This window comes from Sarcophilus harrisii, chromosome 3 (genome assembly GCF_902635505.1).
Source record: "Sarcophilus harrisii chromosome 3, mSarHar1.11, whole genome shotgun sequence".
NCBI classification, from domain to species: domain Eukaryota; kingdom Metazoa; phylum Chordata; class Mammalia; order Dasyuromorphia; family Dasyuridae; genus Sarcophilus; species Sarcophilus harrisii.
This window is the reverse complement of record NC_045428.1, coordinates 191872566-191894369: the sequence shown is the minus strand read 5'-3', so window position 1 is coordinate 191894369 and position 21804 is coordinate 191872566. Positions and strand designations below refer to the sequence as shown.

Below are 21804 nucleotides of genomic sequence, written 5' to 3'. Positions count from 1 at the left end.
GGTTCTGGTTTCTTTGACTCTTAATTTATATAGGGTTTTTATGATTTTCTGAATCCCTCGCATGTATAGTGTTCCTTGAGACACAATATTATATTCACATATCACTGTTTAATCATTCCCAACTTGATGTGTATCATTTTATTTTCAGTTTTCATTATCACAAGAGAACTGCTATGAATATTTAATATACGTAGGATTTTTCTGTGTTTGACTTTTTGAGTTACTCAGTAATAGGATTGCTAGATCAAAGTATGCGAATATCAACGATCTCTTTAAGTACTGTAACCAATAGTCATTTTTCAGTTCTCAACATGTGCATCACCCCCCCCAAGAAAAAAATTCCAAATTTTTTGACATTCTTGTTGCTCACTCCTAAAAACTTTCTCCTCCTCTGGCTTCCACATCATTGTTGTTAACCAGCTTCCTTCATGGTTCCTTGGATACATCATTATCCATCTCCTACCACTTGGGTGTGGATGTCCTTTGAGGTTCTTTTCTGTACCCTTTTCTCTGCATTTGACTTCTCCTGATGTTCTAGCTAGTCTGCTCCCATGAATTTCATCATCAGTTTACAGATGACTCCCAAATTCAGACCTAATATTTTTGCTGAACTCTGGTCCCATCTACCTGGTAGACTTCTTAATTAGGACATCTCATAGGCACCTCAAATTCAACTTACATAGAACAGAATTGCCCATTTCTTCAGTTGTCAAGCAATACCACAATTTCCATCATATTTTTTTAGTCATTTAATGATCATTTATTAAGTTTTTGCTTGTATACTAGATACTGATACTGGGGATATATTAAAAAAAATGAAAATAATTCCTGCCCTCTAGGAGTTTATATTAGGAGTGGGAAGCAATAATATACATGTAAATAAAATATAAACAAAATAAAGTAATGTAAGAGAGGTAAACTAGCAAAGTCATGCCATAGGAAATAGCAACAGAACTAACCTATGAAGAAAGCCAAGAAGCAAATGGCTCAAGGCAAAATATTCTGGGCATAAGAGAGAGTGTGTACAAAGGCAGAGTTAGGAGGTGGGATGTTGTGCATAGGGAATGTGAAGTGCGCTAGTTTGACTGGAATGTTCAATGCATACAGAGGAGCATAATAATCCTGGAAAACTAAGTGGTCCTAATCAATATTAGGAAATAGGACAAGGATGGGAAGAATTATCTTTTCCTTCTACCATTCTTTTGAATTTCTGTTGAAATGAATGGTACTACCCTTAAACTGACCACTTAAGAGACATCTTTTATCTTTCCCTTCTCTCTTACTCTACATATTTAGCCAAATTCCAAGTCTTGTTGATTCTACCTTCACAACATTTTTCGTATCTGGCCCCTTCTCTACACTCAGATTGTTATCACCTTAATTTAGGCTTTTATCACCTCCTTTTCAGTTTCTCCCCTCTACAATACATCTTCCACATAACTGTTAAAAAATGATTTTCCAAAAGCTATGCTGAAAGAATGAAACACAAATCTGGACCAAAAAATACACACACACACACACACACACACACACACACACACACACCATTAAATCTTAATTTATAATCTCTCTCTCCCCTTCTATATTTGGTAAACTTATGGAAATTATGTAAATGTTATGGGCCAGAATTTGAAACAAGGTACTAAGTGGAATTGAGGAAACTTTGGTTAAATCTAGTTTAGCATTGATTTAATCCTACAACAAATAATGGTTTCCTAGTGATATAATGATTGGTGTATACTCAGTGTGGAACATATAAACTAGGAGCCTTAGCCAGGAGAGACATTTGGAGAGAAGGCAAAGGACTGGCGGAAGAAGCTTAAGTTCTCAGAACCAAGGGGAGAAATTCAATTCGATCTTAGAGCTTCCTGGTGGCTGGCCTGGATTCCTGCATTTCCCCCACTAAGACCAAGGCCAGACTAAAAGGCTCTCCAGAAAGCTGCCTGGCCCCAAGAAGGAGATAATAAAGGATCTGGACTATAAGAAAGTTAACCAGGCCCCAGGAAAGGAGACAAGACTTTGAAAGAGACAATAAAGGACTTGAACTTTAACCTACTGAACTGAAAGGAAGGCTGCTCCCAGAGACCCCAAGGAAACCTCAACAGAGAACATTACATATAAATGATATGAATAATTTTGGAAAAATGCTAAACAATTACTCTCAGAGATATTAACAATTTAAACCAATATCATTAATCCCATTAGATGGCACACAGAGAAATAACCTTAAAATTGGTGAATCTTAGTCATTTTTTTTATCATTGACTCCTTTGACAATCTAGTATTCTTTTCAGAGTGGTGATTTAAAAACATTTTAAAACTACATAGGATTAGATATTTAATTGCATATTGAAATGTAGTTATTAAAGTGGTTTGATTTTTTTTAAGTTCAGAAATCCTATGTTGCTGCTACTGTTGTTTTTAATCTATCCTGTGGACATAAGGGCTATAGAAAAAAAGACCTATCTGTGCCTTCCATTGTGTTACAGTGTCTTAGATATAAGTTATCAGATATTCAAGGCTAACTACTCTCCAGCAGTATCTTCTGGGCTACAACTCTATTGGAGTTCATAAGAGATTAATTTCCAGGAATCTTAGAATCTTGGGGTTAGAAGAGGTCTTTTGAGGTTTTCTACTTTGAGCTCCTCCATGAATGAATTTTTAAATATCTTCTCATGCAGACACTTAAACTCAACTTTAAATGTACTACCAGTAATTAGCAGTTCAGTTCTTCATGGGCACCTGGTAATCTTCAGTCCAATAATGTAGAGTTTCTGAAAGTGCGATTTTTTAATTTTTAAAAATCAGGAAAACATTTGCCTATCTCCAGTATTCTGATGCTCCCTTCCCCATTAGTAATTCAGTCATAATTTAACTTATCTGGTGAACATTCGTCAGACATCTTCATTTATTAGAACATAACAAAACAGAAGGTAAACTGAGTTCATAAAATAATTCATGTTAATGCTCTAAGTTCTCAAATTCCATTGCATGTCCTTGGCTTTTGGAAGAATCCCTCAAGTCCTTTACTCAGAGCATATTCACCTGCATTTTATATATTTTCTTATAAAGCTTGATGATTAATAAGTCTTTTATCTGACTCCTAACCAATAGCAAATGAGAAAAGACAAATTGAAAGAGGAAATTCCTGTCAGCTAAATAAAAAGATGACAATAAATAACACAAACTAGAGAAAGCTCACAAATTTTGGAATATTTATTATAATAACTTCTTAGAACTTCAGAGTCATATGGCATTGCATAATCAGTATTTATGGTGGTATTCCTGACATGACGTGAAAAGATTATATTATTTCACTGTTTTCTTTTTAAGAAAGGGGAGTGTATAGTGTGCTGTGTTATTAGAAAATATTTCCATAAATATTTACATTAATGTGTTTCTTAAGGTACTCAGAGGTTGCTAGTTTTCTTGCAGAAAAATTGCTATTATTGACTACTATATTTCCCAGTGATACTCAATACTTGGGAATTACATAATTGTAAAATTCTGTTGCTTTGATTTTAGTAATCAATATTCTTGTGATGTTTCTCTCCAAACTTAGTTAGCTAGATAAGATACCAAGTTCATGCTTAAAGACCAAATTGGAAAGCACCTTCCAGATATTTTATTCCTATGATTTAATTTTTAAGAACTCAGCCATTTCATGTTAATGCCATGATATTTATTAGAATAATACTTAGTTTTCTCTGTCTCTCCCTTCCTTTCCTTCTCTTTTTTCCTCTGTTAATAATATATGTCCACATAGTTAAATCTTTTTTAACTTTTAAAAACTTAAATTGTAGGAATAATATTTCACCAAATTAAATCATTTAGATCTATTTAATTAGTTGACAGATTTTCCTTTACTTGAAGTATTCTAGTGGAAGCTAGATGATCACTTGTTAGTGATTTTTAGAAATTTCTTGGCCAGCTTGGATTGGATGATCTCTGCAGTCTCTTCTGCAATTCTTTTATAATGGTGGGGAAAAGAATCATTGGCTTTTTTATTTATGTGCATTAGTAATACTCACTGAAATCATATATCTTAAATATTTGTATAAACTATAAGAAAGCAATTTTATGAGAAAACATTTTTAAAGTACTTAATTTAGTTTTTTCTTGAATTAATATTCAAGATATTCTTTAATAAAATTTTTATTATTGATCACAAAGTTCAAGTGAAAAATTTATTTTAGTTATTATAAATGTCAGTTGTTATTTAGTACCTAAAAAAACCCCAAACAACTTGATTACTAATTGAAAATCCAAATGTGAAAATATGAAATTAAATGTATGCCTTTCACCATTTTAATGAACTTAGTCAATTATATAAGCAAAAGTATATATTGTGTATAGTTAGTAAGTATTGTAATGTTTAACTTTAAAACTGAACATTTGCTTTGTAAAGATGCATTATAACTTAAAAAGTGGTTATGGTGTTTCTTAGAGATATTTCATTGAAAACACTTGATTTCCTCATAGTTTTACATATCTTTGGACATTCACTTAGCTGCAACTCTGATATATATATATTTTACTACAAGGGTAAAGAAAATCTAGTTTGGTTTTAGTGGCTTACAATCTCACTTTGATACTTCCTAAAGGAGCTTTTACATGTACAGAACTTGTTCAGTTTTAAACAGTCATTGAGATAGTGAAAATAATTGAAATCTAAAGTCCATTTAAATTATTTTTCCTGAAAAATAGTCGATTGTGAAGGTTTTCTGGAGGCAGCCTTAGTTTCAGTTACAATCAATAATTACTACAAAATGCAGCCAGCTGATAAAAATGCAAACATTTATTTCTCCTTCCAATTTAGCCCAGTTAGTTGAGGCCTAACTCTCTTCTTGGTTCCAAGAGATCTTGCAGCTTTGTCCTTGGCTTCTACCTCTGTTTTCTTCAGCCTCCAGCCAGCACCAAGGTAGGATGAATCTCTCTTGTCTCAAAGATAAGACTTGTAGGCTTTCTTCCAGAGTGCTCTGTCTCCGACCCCAGTCGATGTTCCCCCAAAACTCTCTTGAGTGGCTCACTGGAACTGTATTTATGCTAACTTCTCCTAGAGTGGGATTGTGGGATATCTCCCAGCATGCTCTCTGAAATCTTGAGTACTTAGATACTTATGAGCTCTCTAAAGGTGTGAACACAAGCATTGTTTCCATCAGTTGTTTTTAGTACTTAGTTTCAAGTTCTGGCCCAAAATATCTTCTTCTAAGATCAAATCAACTCCAATGCCTTAACAGTTTGTAAAGATTCCAACAGTTGATCAAGACAAAATTGCCCAGTTTTGATTTGCCATTTATATAGGTACCGTCCCACATAGTGTTGGTGATATTATCAAACAAATAAATGTAAAATGCCTGGTTTGTTTGCTAATTGGATAATTAGTCATAAGTAGAATAAAATAACTTGGAATTGGATAACTAGGCATGGAAATTATGCAAAAGTAGAGAAATTAGGAAAGAGAATAGTGTCTTAAAATTTGGTGGAAGTATATGTTATAAGAAGTAACTAGATAATTCAGTAGATAGTTTTTGCTTGGAGTCAGAAACGCCTGAGTTCAAGTCTAGACTAAATAGCTATGGGAACCTGAGAAAGTCACTTAATCTCTTTTTGTCCTAACCTACTAAGGATGGGAATTTTAGTAAACCACTCCAACCACTCTTTTACCAAGAAAACCCCATGGAAAATATGATCCAGACACAACTGAATAACATGTTCTGTAACTGGTTAAAACAAATTCAAGGAATAATTAGAGTTAAAAAATATCAGAGTTTCTCTCATATCTTTGGTATTGTATTGAGGAGCAAGGATACTTTAAAAAAGAAATGCCGAGAGAAAAGTAATTTATCAAGGTATTATAACTTGAAGAAAATATACATTAGATGCATCCCAATCTTTTCATTCCAATTTCTTTATTTACCAAAGAACTTTTTTGAATGTCCTTACCCTTCAGGAAGATTGGAAGTATCCTAGGTAGATAATATTTTCAAGCTAGTCTTCTATTTTTTACATCAGTATTTCATTCAAAGTACAATTAATCATTAATAAATAAACTTCATGATACAAATCAATCTTATGTGTGTCTGAGGATCATGAACTTATTTTCCTAGGATATGATTACACTGGAATGAACCAAGGATCCTGAACCTACAGTATCTATATAGTACTCTGCTCTTTGAGATTTTAGTGCAAACTATTTTATTTTATGTTGTTCTTATCTCTAGCTACATTTATGGAAGCCATAAGTTTTGGGAGACATGCCAAGTGTCACATATGTGTTGCTTTGGGAATTACAAAAGTTATAATAAACATGATTCCTGACTTAAGAAAACATAGAGTAATAGTGAGTTAATATAGAAAGAAATGCAATAAATTGCAAGAAAGATTCTTTCATTTTAAATGTACCTGAATCTTCTGGTATCTTCAGTTAAATGAGCATTGAAATTATTATAATATTGAAAGAAAGTTGTCAGAATTTGAAATTTTTCTAAACTATTAAGTTTATATTTTTTCTCATCAAGAGGCTATTCTGAAAATTTCTGTGACCTAAGAAGTTCTTGTTTTTATTATTTCTTGCTTCCCCAAGATGAAATTTTCTGGGAGCTTTAGATTATCAAGTTCATTCTCTTAAATACCAGACATATTCTGAATTTTTATAATACTTAACCAGACTTAAATGTGAAACTATTATGTGTCCCATATAATGAAGAAGAGTGAAGTCACTTAAATATGGGATACCTCATTTTGTATAGTAGTCAGAAAATTCTGAAAATGATTCTTATTTTGTTAAGTGCAACATGAACAGCACCACAACACAAAATCTTGAAGGGGTTTCTTTTTTTGTACTCAATAACTAGTCTGAATTCCTCTTTTTTTTTTTTTTTTTTTTGGTTCTCACAATTCTCCCGAGTATCATTTATTGCCTTTTCGATATTGATTATGCTTTTTCCTTGCTCCTCTACTGAAATTGATATCCATATAAAAAGGCCTCTTTAATTTTTTTCCCCAAATTTATTTAATTTAAAGAAACAGAATAAGAAAAACGAAAAACAGAAAAGGAATACAAAATAAAATGAAACAAAACAAAGGAGAAAATTGTCATATGTCCAGCAGAACATCAGGGAGGATTCAAAATATATAATAACAAATACTAGTTCAAGAAAGCATATCCATATATCCATATACTATATATATATATATACACACACACACATATGTAAAAAAATATATTCATGAATGTCTATCTTATTTGTAAATTGTTCTTTTCTTAGCTGCACATCTTTTTTACTTTGTTCTTTTTCCACCTTTTATCTGCCCCACCATCCCCAAGCAGGCTATAGTTAAGAAAGGATATTTTCATATATAAGTATATAGATACATACACAAATCCCCCCCCCCCCATAGACACACATATCTTTCCTGTCTCTTTGTTTTAATTCTGTTCCTAACTTGCCTTACTATTACATTATCTCCCCCCATTCAAAGATCCTCCTTTGTCTCCTTCCCACATCCTTTACTTCCCTGTCCACCCATCCCTTCTCCCTTGTTTCTTTATAGATTTTTGAGGGTATAGTATATAGTATATAGTTTATGTAAAGTGTTGCCTATTTAACCCATTCCCTATGTGTGTAGGTTTTCAGAAATACAAGCTCACCTCTCCCCTGTAATGCCTTTGTGTCTATTCTTCCTCTGCACTTCATTTGTATGACATAATTACTATTTTTACCTTAACTCTGCCCCAATCTTTCTTTTGAGCCTACTGAATTATTGATGTCAATCTTAAACATACGCTATAAATTTCCCATGGGGGTGAAAGAACATAAATAGTTTATCCATGTTGAATTTCTTGAAGTTGATCTTTGATATTGGCTGTTATATGTTAAATTTTCTATTAAGTTGAGATTTGGTTGATAGAAAGTCCTGGAAATCTGAAAGGTGATTGAATTTCCATTTTTTCTTGGTCAATATTATAGAAAATTTTGTTGGATATTATATTTTTGGCTAGTTCTGATTGTCAGTAAATTATTCCAGGACCTGTTGTCTTTTACTGTGGCAGCTGTATAATTCTAATTGTAGCTCCAGTGTGTTTGAAATGTTTTTTTTCTTGTTTCTTGCAAAATTTTCTCTTTGATCTGGAGGTTTAAAATTTGGCAATAATGTTTTTATGTGTTTTTTTACAAAGGATCTTGTTGAGATGGTGATCAGTGAATTTTTTCTATTTTTACTTTCCCCTCATGTTCTATCATTTCAGAACAATTTTCTTGGATTAAATTTCTTGCATTATTCTATCAAAGTTCTTTTTTTGATCACAACTTTCAGGCAGTCCAATTATTCTTATATTTTCTTGATCTGTTTTCTAGATCTGTTGTTATTCTGTTTCTCATTTGTCCTATTTTTCATTCTTTAGAATATTTTGTTATTTTTGGTCTCTCCTAGCTTCACTGGTTTCCCCTTGTCCAGTTTTAATTTTCAAATAGTTATTTTCATCTTTGAGACTTTGTATCTCCTTTTCTAGTTGGTTACTTTTTTCTCATAATCTTATTGCTTTTCTTGGATGATTTTTATTTTTCTATTATTTTTTCCTTAATGTCCCTCATTTGATTTTTAAATTATTTTTTGAGTTCTATAAATTCTCCCTGGGCAAAGAGCCATGCCATGTTACTCTTTGATGTAGAAGCTTTTTTTTATTTCAGTCTCCTCCTTTGCAGATGGACCCCCATCTTCCCTGTTCCCACAGTATGTTTTTATGGTGGGATTTCTTCTTCAAATCAGGGAATTGAACCCTGATTCAATTTGTAGGGTTTTTTTTGTTTTGTTTTGTTTTTTCTTTTTAAGAAGAGATATTAGTGTAAGAGCTCTCCCCTTGACCAGGAGCCCTAAACCTAGAGCTCCACCCTCCTGCCTGAATGCCTGAAGCCAGCAGGGCCTTGCCCCACTTCCTCTGCCCTCATGGGTGTACTGGTTCCTTCTTGAGCCCAGAACTGTATCCCACAGCACAGCTGGGCCTGGCATTCCTAATCAGTAGAACTCTCAGTTTTCCCAGAATCAGACTCCAGTTCCACAAGGTGCCCCAGGGAGGTGAAAGTGTCTATGGTTCCTGCTAAAACTCCAGCTGCACCTATGGAGCCGGAGACTCTCCACTTGCTATTTTTAGAGAGCTAGCCCAGAGGTGTTTGCACTTCACATAGATTAATCTAGGTCCCAGGGTTTCTTCAAATCTTGGGATGTATCCGGTGGACCTCAGTTTTACCTCTGGTTGTCTAGATTTTTCAGGTGTCTGTCCTGAGGCACAAATTTTGTGGGGGAAATCAGGAGAGCTTGAAATTTACCAACTAACTCAACTATTTTCCCAGTATCCCCTCCTCTGACCTTTTAAATCTTTTACCTGGTTCTCCAAATTACTAAATTTGTGTCTTTTTTCAACTTCAGATAGTTGTACTTTAGTGATATTAATTTCTGTGAGCAAGTTTTCATTAAAAACTTAACTTTTCCCTGGTTGAAGCATATCATTCACTTCTCTAGACACATTCTGACTAAACTGATGAAAAATGAATTTCTTTCATTTTTTCTGCTTTGTTGCTGTTGTATGTTATGTACAAACATAATATTTTAGAATTGTCAGAATATGGCAGGCTGTTATGATTTATGAATTCTTGTGAGAGATGAAGGACCATTTTGAGCTTCTGACTTTTTCATTTCTTTTAATAAACATTTAAGTTCTTGTTATTGCGCTCTGCTTATGTTTTTATTTTTTTTTTATATGACTAGATTCCTTCTTATGACTGAATCCTTTCATGGAAGCCACCAGTCTTTTTTACTGTTCACCAAATTTTTGAATACTATCTGTTAAACTACTAAGTTTCCTGAAGCCTTTGTATGTCATGTAGTTACCTCTTAGCTGTAGGTTCTTTTTCATAAATGATAGAGTGAAAACTCATGTTTTCAATCTCTGTAGTAGCTTTTTGACTCTAGAGAGCTCAAATTCTTTTGTTCTGTGTGAGTTCTTGAGAAGTCAATCTTTCATATTTTTTTCTTCTAAGGAACACAAATGATTTCTTTTTATTGGGAATTATTACAGTCATCCATGGAGATGTTAGGTTTGATTTATTTTGATTTTTGTTGTGTTTGCATTTTTCTGCCTCATTACATATGAAGTTAACATTCCCTAGTGAAAGCTCTTGGTTAGTTTTCTGGGGGGGGGGGGGGGGGGGGGGGGGGGGGGGGAGGAAAAGGGGGGAGGGTTTTTGTTTTTGAAAAATGAAGTGTCAAGAAAATTCAGCAATCATTTTCTTTTTGAAAATATGGACAAATAAAACTTAGATTAAGAAACAACTTTATATGATGTTTTCTTTTCATCATGAAAATAATAGACTAAATAGTAGAAATAAAAAACGTAATTGTAACTGCCCAAATAATTATTATTCTTCAGTTAATATACTTTCAGATGGATGCATTTTCTTGCAGACTTATATGTAAGAAAATAAAAACTTTCAGGACTAATTTCAAATTCTAAATTTGCTTTGTGATAAAGCTGTGGTTTTAAGTTAAGTTGGTTGATGTAGAAATCAATTTTTTTTTTTTAATGTGCAAAATGATCTTTGAACTTATTTCAGCATAGAACCAATTCCATAGTAATATATATTCTTCTTACACACCGGAAACATACACATGGAGTTTACCTTTTGGTTATTTTGTTATTTTGGAATTTAATGTATTTTAAAGATTTTCTTTCCATTGTTATTTTGTACATGTTATCTGGATAAGATGAGAATCTTTGTAATAAATGCCCTTGATTTTATGTAATCTGCTTCTGAAAATCTATAGTGATATTTATTTTATTAAGTGTGTAATTAATAATTTGGTACATAATATGGAGAAATATGAGCTGTTATAGAATATTTTGGCATATTAAACAGTTTAAATGAAAGAATATTAATGAATCCATGTAAATCTGAAGGATGCCTCTAATGATAATAGAGGTTGTAGGATTAGTCTGTGTTCTTCAACATGTTGAATGGTAATTGATGAAGAATGAGAAGTTATGCTTGGGAAGGATAGTTAATTCACTTTAAAAAAAAAAAACCTCAATTGACTAGAACATTGGAGTGATACTACTGTTATGAAATTTAAATTGGAATCATTGTCAAGTTCTAACAGGTTCAAAAAGTACATATTCGTGTAAAGAATAAGGGTAGGATGATAGGATCATAACAGGTGTGATACTTCCATTCCCCCAAATGAAAACAATACTTTTTTTTTTTAGACTGTATTAATAAGAAGTACGGTGACTAAAAGAGGATAGTCTTACTTTTGTCTCTATATCAAACATACTAAATCTGTAGTGTTATATTGATGTTTTGGTTTTGCATTTTAAGAACCTTTGACAAAGTGAAGATTATTTATAGGATAAATAACAGAATGGTGGAGGATCCAAAATAAATATCATATTAGAGATTTAGTAATGTTTAGTAGTTTAGTAATGGATTGAGGTTAGAATCTATTGACTAAAATGTAATTTTTTGTAGGAAATATAAAATTGGGATTAAATTTATTACACATAACTACAAAGGATGAAATAAGGACCGGTGGGTTAGAAGCTATAGAAAGGCACATTTGAAAGCAAAGTGCATTTATTTATTTTTTTAAGCAAAGTGCATTTATAAAAAATAGAATTATTCAGAAGTATAATTGGCTCCTTTATGTGTTAAAGATATCCTCCACTAGAAGAAATCAAACTGAGAAAGTAAGAGAACATGTTGGCCTCAATATACCTCAGATCATTTTGAAAAGTTTATAGATGTGATTATGATCAATGATTTTTAAGAAATGATGAGGAATTAGGAATCGACAGATAGTCTTATTTTCAGTAATGTTTTCAAGTTGTAAGCCAATGAGCTTGCTTTCAATTGCTGGAAAAATTCTATAACCTATTATTAAAAGTTTGATTTGCATAAATTTACAGAAGCTCTGACTATTTAGGACCAACATGGATTCAACAATCAATTGGTCATATTAGAGTAACTTCATTTTCTTTTTGACAAAGTTACTAGATAGTCTGTACCCGGATTATAGAAAGGAAACAGTTTCTCATGATGTCTTTGTCCTTGTGGGAAGGAAGGAAGTCACATAAAAGTGTGGTCACATAAGGGATTTAACACTGGAATGATTTTTAGAGCTCTTCCAATCCAACCCATCGTTTTTATGGATGAAAACATTGAAGTCTTAGTTTACTTGCAGTAATAAAGATAATAAGTAGGACTAAGTATTTTAACCTAGATCCTCCATTTCTCAAATCTAATGAATGTATCTATATTCATCAGGTGAATTCAGAATGATTGAATAAGAATGACAAATTTCTAAGAGTTGTCAATAATGAAACACTTAGTCTGTTGGATGATTTCTGTCCAAAGATTTGTTGTTAGTTTCAGTCTGTTTTGCATTTTTTTAACTATTTTGATGAAGACATATATGAAAATCTTAACAAATATATGACCTGAACCTGGGAAGGAAAATTAACATAACATATTTTATAGCAGAATTAAGAGCCAAAAATAGCTTGATATGTTAGAATGATGCACCAGATCAGTTAAGTAAATTATTTTTAGACCAGACCTGTGATTTCATCTATATGGGGAGTTCCTGGTGAAGAAAATCGCAAGCCACTCCAATATCTTTGCCAGGAAAACCACAAATAAGTGTATGATGCATTGTATACAACTGAAGTGACTAAAAACAACAAACAACAAAAAGTTTTAAGTCAGAAAAGTAGAATTTGGGTAAGGGAATCTTCCAAATGGAGAAATTTCCTCTACTGATATACACCACCTCCTTTTCAGCAACTTCATCTTGGAGTGTTGCCTAGCATATTCAAGAGGTGACACATCTAGGCTGAATCAGAAGCAGGACTTGAACTCACATCTTTTTTACTTTGAGGGGTCATCTTCCATCTACTACACTACAATGCTTCTGTTGATTAAAATATGAAAGAAATAAAAGGAAGTCAGTTAATATGAGTATCAAATTCATTTTATGCTTATTTAGTTTAAAAGCACTTCTAATGAAGTCTCTTAGTTATCTTTAATGCAAAGGTAATGTAGCTAAATTACTAGAATTAAAGGAACTAATGAATTTTAGAGATCATGAATTTTATACTTTTTTTTCCTGAATTAGTAAATAATCCTCAAAAAAATTTTAGATAAACATTGAATGTTTGTCTTTTATCATAGAAAATTAATGTAAGAAAAAATTCAAAAACTGGAAAATCTACACTTGATTCTATTGTGACAATGAATGCAGGAAATACATTGTACTAACAAAGGTCAAATTCCATTTAATTTAAATAAAGGTGTCTTTCTGCAGAAATTATACTTTGTTTTTCCTGAAGTGAAAGAACATGATCCATATGATATTGCAGTGTGTATTATTTTGTTTCTAAAAGGTAATCTGAACAATCATTAGATTAGGCATCTCAAATATTTCATTGTTTTGAACTCTTCTAGAATCTGTTGTTAAGAAAACTCATGTATCTCATTCTTGACAAGAATACTTTTATTTTTCAAGTTTTGAAAAAGAAGAAAGGGCCTTTAAGGGAACAAGCTTTACATTTATTATGTATCTTACAGTTAACAACTCTTTATTATATTCAACAGTTCAAAAAATCAGAAATTTTCTTCTGAAACTAACCACAAAGAAAAATTGTGGAATTAGTAGATTCACTTATCTCTCTAGTGCTATATATACTACAGTGCTGCAGAAAATATTTGTTTAACTTCAGCCTGCTTTCTATTAAACTAGTAACTGTAAATCCCCTTAATTTATTTATTTTTATTACATACTCTTTTTGACTACACTAAAGATTGCAATGGAGATGTTGAGTATTTTGTTTACTAGCAAAGTTTGCATAATTCAGGTTGAATTAAAATTCTTTTCCATCTATGTTTGAAACAGGGCTTAAAGTAGATAGTCAGAGGTTCTTCTTTCTCATAGTTTGTGCATAAATTCCTTATTTTTCTTTTTGTTAAATCATGGATCACCAGGAATTAGATGTAAAACTATTTGTATAACTTACTGTATTCTCCTTTAATTATTAATGTTGTCTTTCACTGGTTTTTAAAAAACAGAGTAAAGAATATTTCTAGTTAAAGTTTTGTTGGGTTAGAGTTAAAAAGGCCATAGGGATCACATAACCCTTTGTATTGTAAATGAGAAAAATGAGACAAGCTTAAGCCCCAAATTACAAAGTGAATTAGTTAAAAAGTTGAGAACAGAGGTGCCAAACAAACTAACTACCTGTAGATTACATGAAACCCACAGCTTTCCCAGATATTACCTGAGCCTGATTAAAATGTAGTTTCTATCAGATTTTAATGTATTAATGTCTTAATAACAAAATGTTTATAAACATGTATGGTTTTGTAAGTCAATATGCTGCCCAGAGGGATATGTTTCAGTGGTTTGGGATTTTATGTGAATTTGACACCACTGGCCTAGAATATAGCTCACACATCTTATCTAGTACAGGCCTATAAGAAGGATACTTTGTAGCACAATTCTGTATGAATGATACTTTGTAAGGTCTGATTAATATAAATAGAATCGATAGAAACCAGAGTAATAACAATTTTATTTAATATTAACCTCAATATTAATTATATGATAGCAAGTTTGGTTTTTTTGGATTCTAATGAAATAGCTCAAAATTTCTTTTGCAGTTGTGAAATATTTCTAAGCAAATATTACTCATTTACTCAGTCTGCCTTTGTATAGGGTTTTTAATTGTAGAGCAACAATTGAATTTCGATTTCTCATCTTACCTTAGGACTATTAGTTGAAACTCTACACTTTGAACAAATTAGTATTCATATTTGCTATATGAATCGGGTTTCATATAAAAAAAAGTAAATCTTTGACTCAAGTGACAAGGTAGTGTAGCAGCAGGAATCCTCGCTACCCCAAAACAGGATGGAGGGATTAATGAGTAATTGAATAAATTTATCCTATATTAGAATGTGCTTTAGACATTGTAAAAATTAATGCATGCTAGTAGTATAAAGAAAATTATTTTTTATAATCAATATAATATTATAATTATTACTAGAAATATAGTCTGGTTTTTATAACATCAAATAAAACAATTATTATCTGTGTTTATGAAGTCTTATAACTAGTAACATTTAAACCCTTGTTTCTAACATGAAAAGGAATTAATCTTATGTATCTTTTGGACACTTAAAAGTAATACTCTTTCCTATAAATTTACCCAACTTAAGATAAATATGATTATTTGCTTTCTTTTGAGTTATCTGACAGTGTAAAAGCTGTTTTTAAAAGTCTTTGCTTTTAGATATTGTTTATTTGCTTAGTGTAAATTGGTTTAGCTTTACTGAAGAACATAAAGTTTTATCAACTTCGATTTTTTATTTACTCTTAAGCACTGTAAGCAGATCTATAGTCATCAATAAAGCAAGAACATGCTGTATATCAGGCACTATGCTAAGGGATAGTTACATATAATTTATTTTACTTTTAAATATTTCATTCATGGTGAAGGGTTTTCATAGCAAATAGCAATTCCGTTGTTTTAACACTCTTAAAAAGTGACTCATTTTAAGTTGATTTTGAATTGTTAAATTCTAACAAAAATGTTTCATTGTTAAAAAAAAAAATAGATTGAGAGATAACAAAGTTAATTATAGTTGATGCAGTCTTCCAAAAAATCTTTGATTTAAAGTATGTCAGTATCATCTTGCAATGTTTTTCTCCTTAATGCCAAGCTTTTAATATAATTAGAAATGAAGTATTAATATTTATATTAAACCTCACAGTTAAGATATTTTTATTGGACTTTGCTAATATTACAGAACCAAAAATTCTTTAACTCTTGTATGATAATCATTTTTTAAATTTTTTCAAATGAAAAGTGTACAAAAAAAAGAACAAATGAGCTTTGATCTTTTTTCCAGTTCATTAAATACTCATCATTAAACAGAACAATATTTTTGCTTCTTAAAAGACTTTTTTAAGATGTTTACTAAAATAAGCCCATTCTAATTTATATACTCTATTTTATTTATATAGGAGAAAGTATTTCCGGCATTTTTACTTACCTATCTCATCACTATGTCTAAAATGAGAAACTAAGTACATAAAAGAATCTGCCTTCAAAATTAAAAAACAAGTTCCTTCTTCTAAGGTTGGTTTTTACCACAGTGGCAATTTTCCTTTATGTTCTATGCATAAATCTATTAAATGTATATAGAAGCAGTTTAGCTACTAGTAGCTTCTGGACTCCAGAATCAAGAAGAGATCTTTGGCAAAATTCCTGGCAGTTTGCCTGCTTCTTTCTCTTCTCCCTAGAAATCAAGGACTTTTACTTATCCTGACTCTGGCTGATCCTGAGGCCTCCAGAGAGCTACTTTAGACTTAACAACTACAAATAGTTTCAATTTCTTCATCTGAAAATTGACTGTCCATATCCTTTGATCATTTATCAATTGGAGAATGGCTTGTACTATTATAAATTTGAGTCAATTGTTTGTTTTAAAAATGAGGCCTTGATCAGAACCTCTGAATGTAAAAATGTTTTCCCAGTTTATTGCTTCCCTTCTGATCTTGTCTGCTTTAGTTTTGTTTGTACAAAACTTTTTTAACTCAATATAATCAAAATTATCTATTTTGTGATTAATAATTATTTCTAGTTCTTTGGTCACAAATTCCTTCCTCCACAGATCTGAGAGGTAAACTATCCTATGTTCTTTTAATTTGTCTATAATATCATTCTTTTTGTCTAGATCATGAACCCATTTCAACTTTATCTTGGTATACGGTGTTTGGTGTGGGTCAGTGCCTAGTTTATGCCTAGAATCATGTTTTCTAAGAAAAACCCCATCTACTCATAGACATAGTGTTTCTACAAATAAGTAAGATGAAGTGTTAGATGTTATCTTTTAAGAATGTGGTACATGGGTGACTTTGAAGTCTATTTCAAAGCACAATGCTTGTCTTCAGGACCTTACTAAATTGTACCCTAGATCCATCCTGCTTGTGATGTATTCCTTTAAAAGACTATCACAGTACATAATTTACCTTCTCAGAAATACATAGTTGCCTATTGGTGAAGGGCTCATTCATCATGTGATAGTTGCATTCACATTGCTTTTGGGTATCTTTCAGTTAGCCTTGGCTGTCTCAGACTTTACCAGATTTACACTGTACAGTATCACAGAACTTTTCTCTGGAAATATAGTATATAACTAACATTACCTAAGTGCCCATTTTTTCATTGGTGTGCTTTGTATAGAATTTGCACTCTTTTAGATCTTAAGATCACAACATCAATGTATCATGCACCTTTTGATTTGTTAACAAGATTGGTAGTAATCACCTCTCATTGACTATAAAATAAAAAATAATTTTCTCTTACAGAACATTTTAATGGATTAGACATGCAACTTGTTTTTTTTCTTTCTCTTCCCTTCCTAGTCACTTACTACTCAAAACATGTGTTTTGAACATACTGTCTTACAGTTTCTTTAGCATCCCAACTTGCACATATCAGTATGCTATTATGGCTGTCACCTTGAGTTTTTTCCTCTTATCTAGCCAAATTCATACTTTGGCTTGCCATTGTCCAATCTGAGATATCTCTAACTTTTCTTGTCTAATTTTATAGTTTATACTTTCCTTAAAGCTAGCTATATCATCTGTTGCTACTGAATCTTTAGTTGACCACATCTTCAAAACTTGAATTGTATTATCTTTACATAGTAAATATATTTTTATTTTAAAAAGAAAAACCATCAGTCCATAATTTGAGTTGACCATAATGAGAGAGAACAAACATAATGAGAGAAAACATAATGTTTATTGGAAAGAACATGGTACTGGGAATCAGACTATTTGCAATCAATTTTTGGTCAGCTTGTTATGACTTTAAACAACTTGTTTGTAATAACATTTGTTGCCCCATATTTCTCATGTGTACCATGAGGATAGCCAGATGATTTAATGAAGAGGGCCAAGCTTGGAGTCAAGGAAACTCATGTTTGTGAGTTCGAATCTGGCCTCAGCTTACTAGCTGTGTGACCCTAACAAAGTCAAATAGCCTTTTTTACCTCAGTTCTTCATCTGTAAAATGAGTTGAAGAAGGATTTGGTAAACTACTCCAATATCAATAGTCTGACAGGATCAAGAAGAATCAGACATTCCTTTTAACAACTGAATGACACAAATACAAGGATAATGTTACTATCTTTCTAATAAAAAAAATAAAGTACTTTGTAACCAAAAAGGACTTCTTCATAGGGCAGCTTTTTATTATGATGTTTAGAAAGTTTACAGTTCTGTTGTTCAGTGTTTTAGATAATTTTAAGGTTATGGAACATTATACTTGTGTTAACTGTTTTAAACCTTTAAATGATTTTTTTTGGAGTTTTTTACATCCACTTGAGTGGCAATGTGCATGTGGGTTTTGCTAGGAAAACCTAGGCTTTAAAAGCTGTTAGTATAGGATTCAAATAATAAAAAGAATATCTGATTTACCAGAGCCTTTTCTTAAATAATGTTTCCCCGTTAATGCAGGTTCTTGATACGAGAGGTAGACAAAAACTTAAAAAGCATAATCTAAGAAACTGTTGACTCTTAAAAGGATATTTAATAAAGCAAGATAAAGTACAAGTACTTCTGAGTTATTTAACACATTAACAATTCAGGCAAAAATAGAAGAAACTTACTGCCTATCCTTCAGTTCCCTTCTTTGCTTGCTCCAGGGGAAAAAAAAAAAAAAAGCCTTAATATGCCTAATAACTGACATGGAGAACTCTTTGATCCACTCTGTTGTCATACTTTATTCTCCCTAAAGAAAATCAAATATATATATTTTTTAAATTGTTCATTTTGAACCTAAATAAAAGAAGATTAAAAAAGAGAGAACATTTCTCTGTACACAGCACAGCAACAAAAAAAATTCACATAAACCCATGAAAAAACCTTTCATACTGTTTACTTTTTTTGGAAACTATATAATAAGTGCTATGCATCATTTCTTTTTTTTTTATTTAATAGCCTTTTATTTACAGGTTATATGCATGGGTAACTTTACAGCATTAACAATTGCCAAACCTCTTGTTCCAATTTTTCACCTCTTACCCCCCATCCCCTCCCCTAGATGGCAGGATGACCAGTAGATGTTAAATACATTAAAATATAAATTAGATACACAATAAGTATACATGACCAAACCGTTATTTTTCTGTACAAAAAGAATCAGACTCTGAAATCTTGTACAATTAGCTTGTGAAGGAAATCAAAAATTATGCATCATTTTCAAAGTTACCCTGCTTTTTTGTGCTTGCTTCTAAGTTTTCTGTTGTTCTCTGTTGTGCATTAAAAATTTTTTTTCCTTCCTTTCCCATCCCACACTAAAAAAGGCAGCCAATACACACAATTATTTATATATGTGCAGAATCATATGATGCATACTTTTATCAGTGCTTTCTCTAGCTTTGGATAGTATCCACTGTCATAGGTCCTTTAGAGTTCATTAGAATATAATACTCAATATAACTTAAGTTATTCAGAAAAACAGTCTTTCCCTGTTTTTCTAAAGTAAAACAGCTCATCATTTCTTTTATTTTTTATTAAAGTTTTGTTATTTTCAAAACATGTGCATAGTTTCCAATATTAACCTTGCAAAACTTTGTGTTCCAAATTTTTTCTCTTCCTTTCCCCCATCCCTTCCTTAGACAGCAAGGAATCTACTATATGTTAAATATGTGCAGTTCTTCTATATATATTTCTATAGTTATCATGCTGCTCAAGAAAAATCAGATCAAAAAGGAAAAAATGAGATATGCAGTTTGATAGTTCTTTCGACATAATTCCAAATGGGTCAATGCCTAGTTTCTGCCATACTGATTTTCAGTTTTCCCAGCGATTTTTGTCAAATAATGAGTTCTTATCCCCAAAACTGAGGTCTTTGAATTTGTCAGACCCTAGATTGCTATAGTTATTGAATACTTTGTCTTGTGAACCTAAACTGTTCCACTGACCTAGAACTCTTATTTCTTAACCAGTACCAAATGGTTTTGATTCCCGTTGCTTTATAATACAATTATAGGTCTGATACAGCTGGGCTACCTTTATTTGTATTTTTCATTAATTTCCTTGAAATTCTTGACCTTTTGTTCTTCCACATGAACTTTGTTATTATTTTTCCTAGATCTGTAAAATATATTCTTGGGAATTTGATTGGTATGACACTGAATAAGTAGATTAATTTAAGTTGTATTGTCATTTTCACTATATTAGCTCAGCTTACCCATGTGCACTTGATATTTTTCTACTTGATTAGGTCTGACTTTATTTGTGTGGAAAGTGTTTTGTAATTGAATTCATATATTTCCTGACTTTGCCTTGGCAGGTAGACTCCTGAATATTTTATATTTACAGTTATTTTAAATGGAATTTTTCTTTGTATCTCTTGCTATTGGATTTTGTTGGCAATATATAAAAATGCTGATTTTATATGGATTTGTTTTGTGTCTTGTAACTCTACTAAAGTTGTGAATTATTTCTAGTAGTTTTTTAGTTGATTCTCTAGGACTCTCTAAGTATATCATCATATCATCTGCAAAGAATTGGTTTCCTTATTATCTACTTTAATTCTTTTAATCTCTTTCTCTTATTGCCAAAGTTAAGCATTTCTAATACAGTACTGAATACTAATGGTGATAGTGGGCAACCTTGTTTCATCCCTGATCTTATTGGAAATGGTTCTAGTTACATTACAAATGATGCTTGGTGATGGTTTTAAATAGATGCTACTGATTATTTTAAGGAAAACTCCATTTATTCCTATATTCTTTATTGTTGTTTTTTTTTTTTTTAAACAGGAATGAGTGCTGGATTTTGTCAAATGCTTTTTCTGTATCTATTGAGGTAATCATATAATTTTTGTTAGTTTGGTTATTGATATAGTCAATTATACTAATAGTTTTCCTAATATTGAACCAGCCCTTTTTTCCTGAGGATAAATCCTACTTGGTCATGGTATATTATCCTTGGAATAACTTGCTCTAATTTCTTTGCTCATATTTTGTTTAAGTTTTTTTTTCTTATCAATATTTATTAGGGAAATTGGTCTATAATTTAGGTATTAGCACCATATCTGTGCCATAAAAAAAAATTGTTTGGACTCCTTCTTTTCTGGTTTTCCCAAATAGTTTGCATAGTATTGGAATTAACTTTTTAATAGAATTCACTTGTATATCCATCTGGCTCTGGAAAATTTTTTCTTAGGGAGTTGTTCAGTTTCTTTTTTTTAAAATGGGACTATTTAAGTAATTTACTTCCTCCTCTGTTAATCTGGGCAATATATATATATATATTTTAAGTATTCATCCATTTTTCTTAGATTTACTGACATATAGTTGGGCAAAATAGCTCCTAATTATTTCTTCCATTTCTTCCTCTTTGGTGGAAAGTTCTCCCTTTTCATTTTTGATACTAACAATTTAACTTTCTTTTTTTCTTTTTCTAATCAAATTCATTAAAGGTTTATCTATTTTGTTTCTTTTTTCATAAAACCATATCTTAGTTTTGTTTACCAAGTAAACTAAAAAATAGTTTTCTTACTTCCATTTTATTAATCTCTTCTTTTATTTTCAGAATTTCAAATTTGGTGTTTAATTGGAGTTTTAAAAAATTTATTCTATTTGTACTTTTTTTTAGTTGCATGCGCCCAGTTCATTGATCTTCTCTTTCTCTATTTTATGCAAAGCATCTAAAGATATAAAACTTCCCCTA

At 31.4% G+C, this 21804-nt stretch overlaps 2 protein-coding genes across 3 annotated transcripts in view; one reads left to right on the top strand and one right to left on the bottom strand.

Annotated features, from left to right (window-relative positions):
• The window catches only part of ARL13B (ADP ribosylation factor like GTPase 13B), an 85885-nt gene that overhangs the window by 13569 nt on the left and 50512 nt on the right, over nucleotides 1-21804 (top strand). The window lies entirely within an intron of this gene.
• Nucleotides 6726-10024, bottom strand: STX19 (syntaxin 19). The gene is given in 7 exon segments (XM_023501022.2): nucleotides 6726-6812; nucleotides 6815-6988; nucleotides 9370-9588; nucleotides 9591-9718; nucleotides 9720-9860; nucleotides 9862-9967; nucleotides 9970-10024. Coding segments are annotated over 7 exon segments (849 nt in total). The 3' UTR covers nucleotides 6726-6786.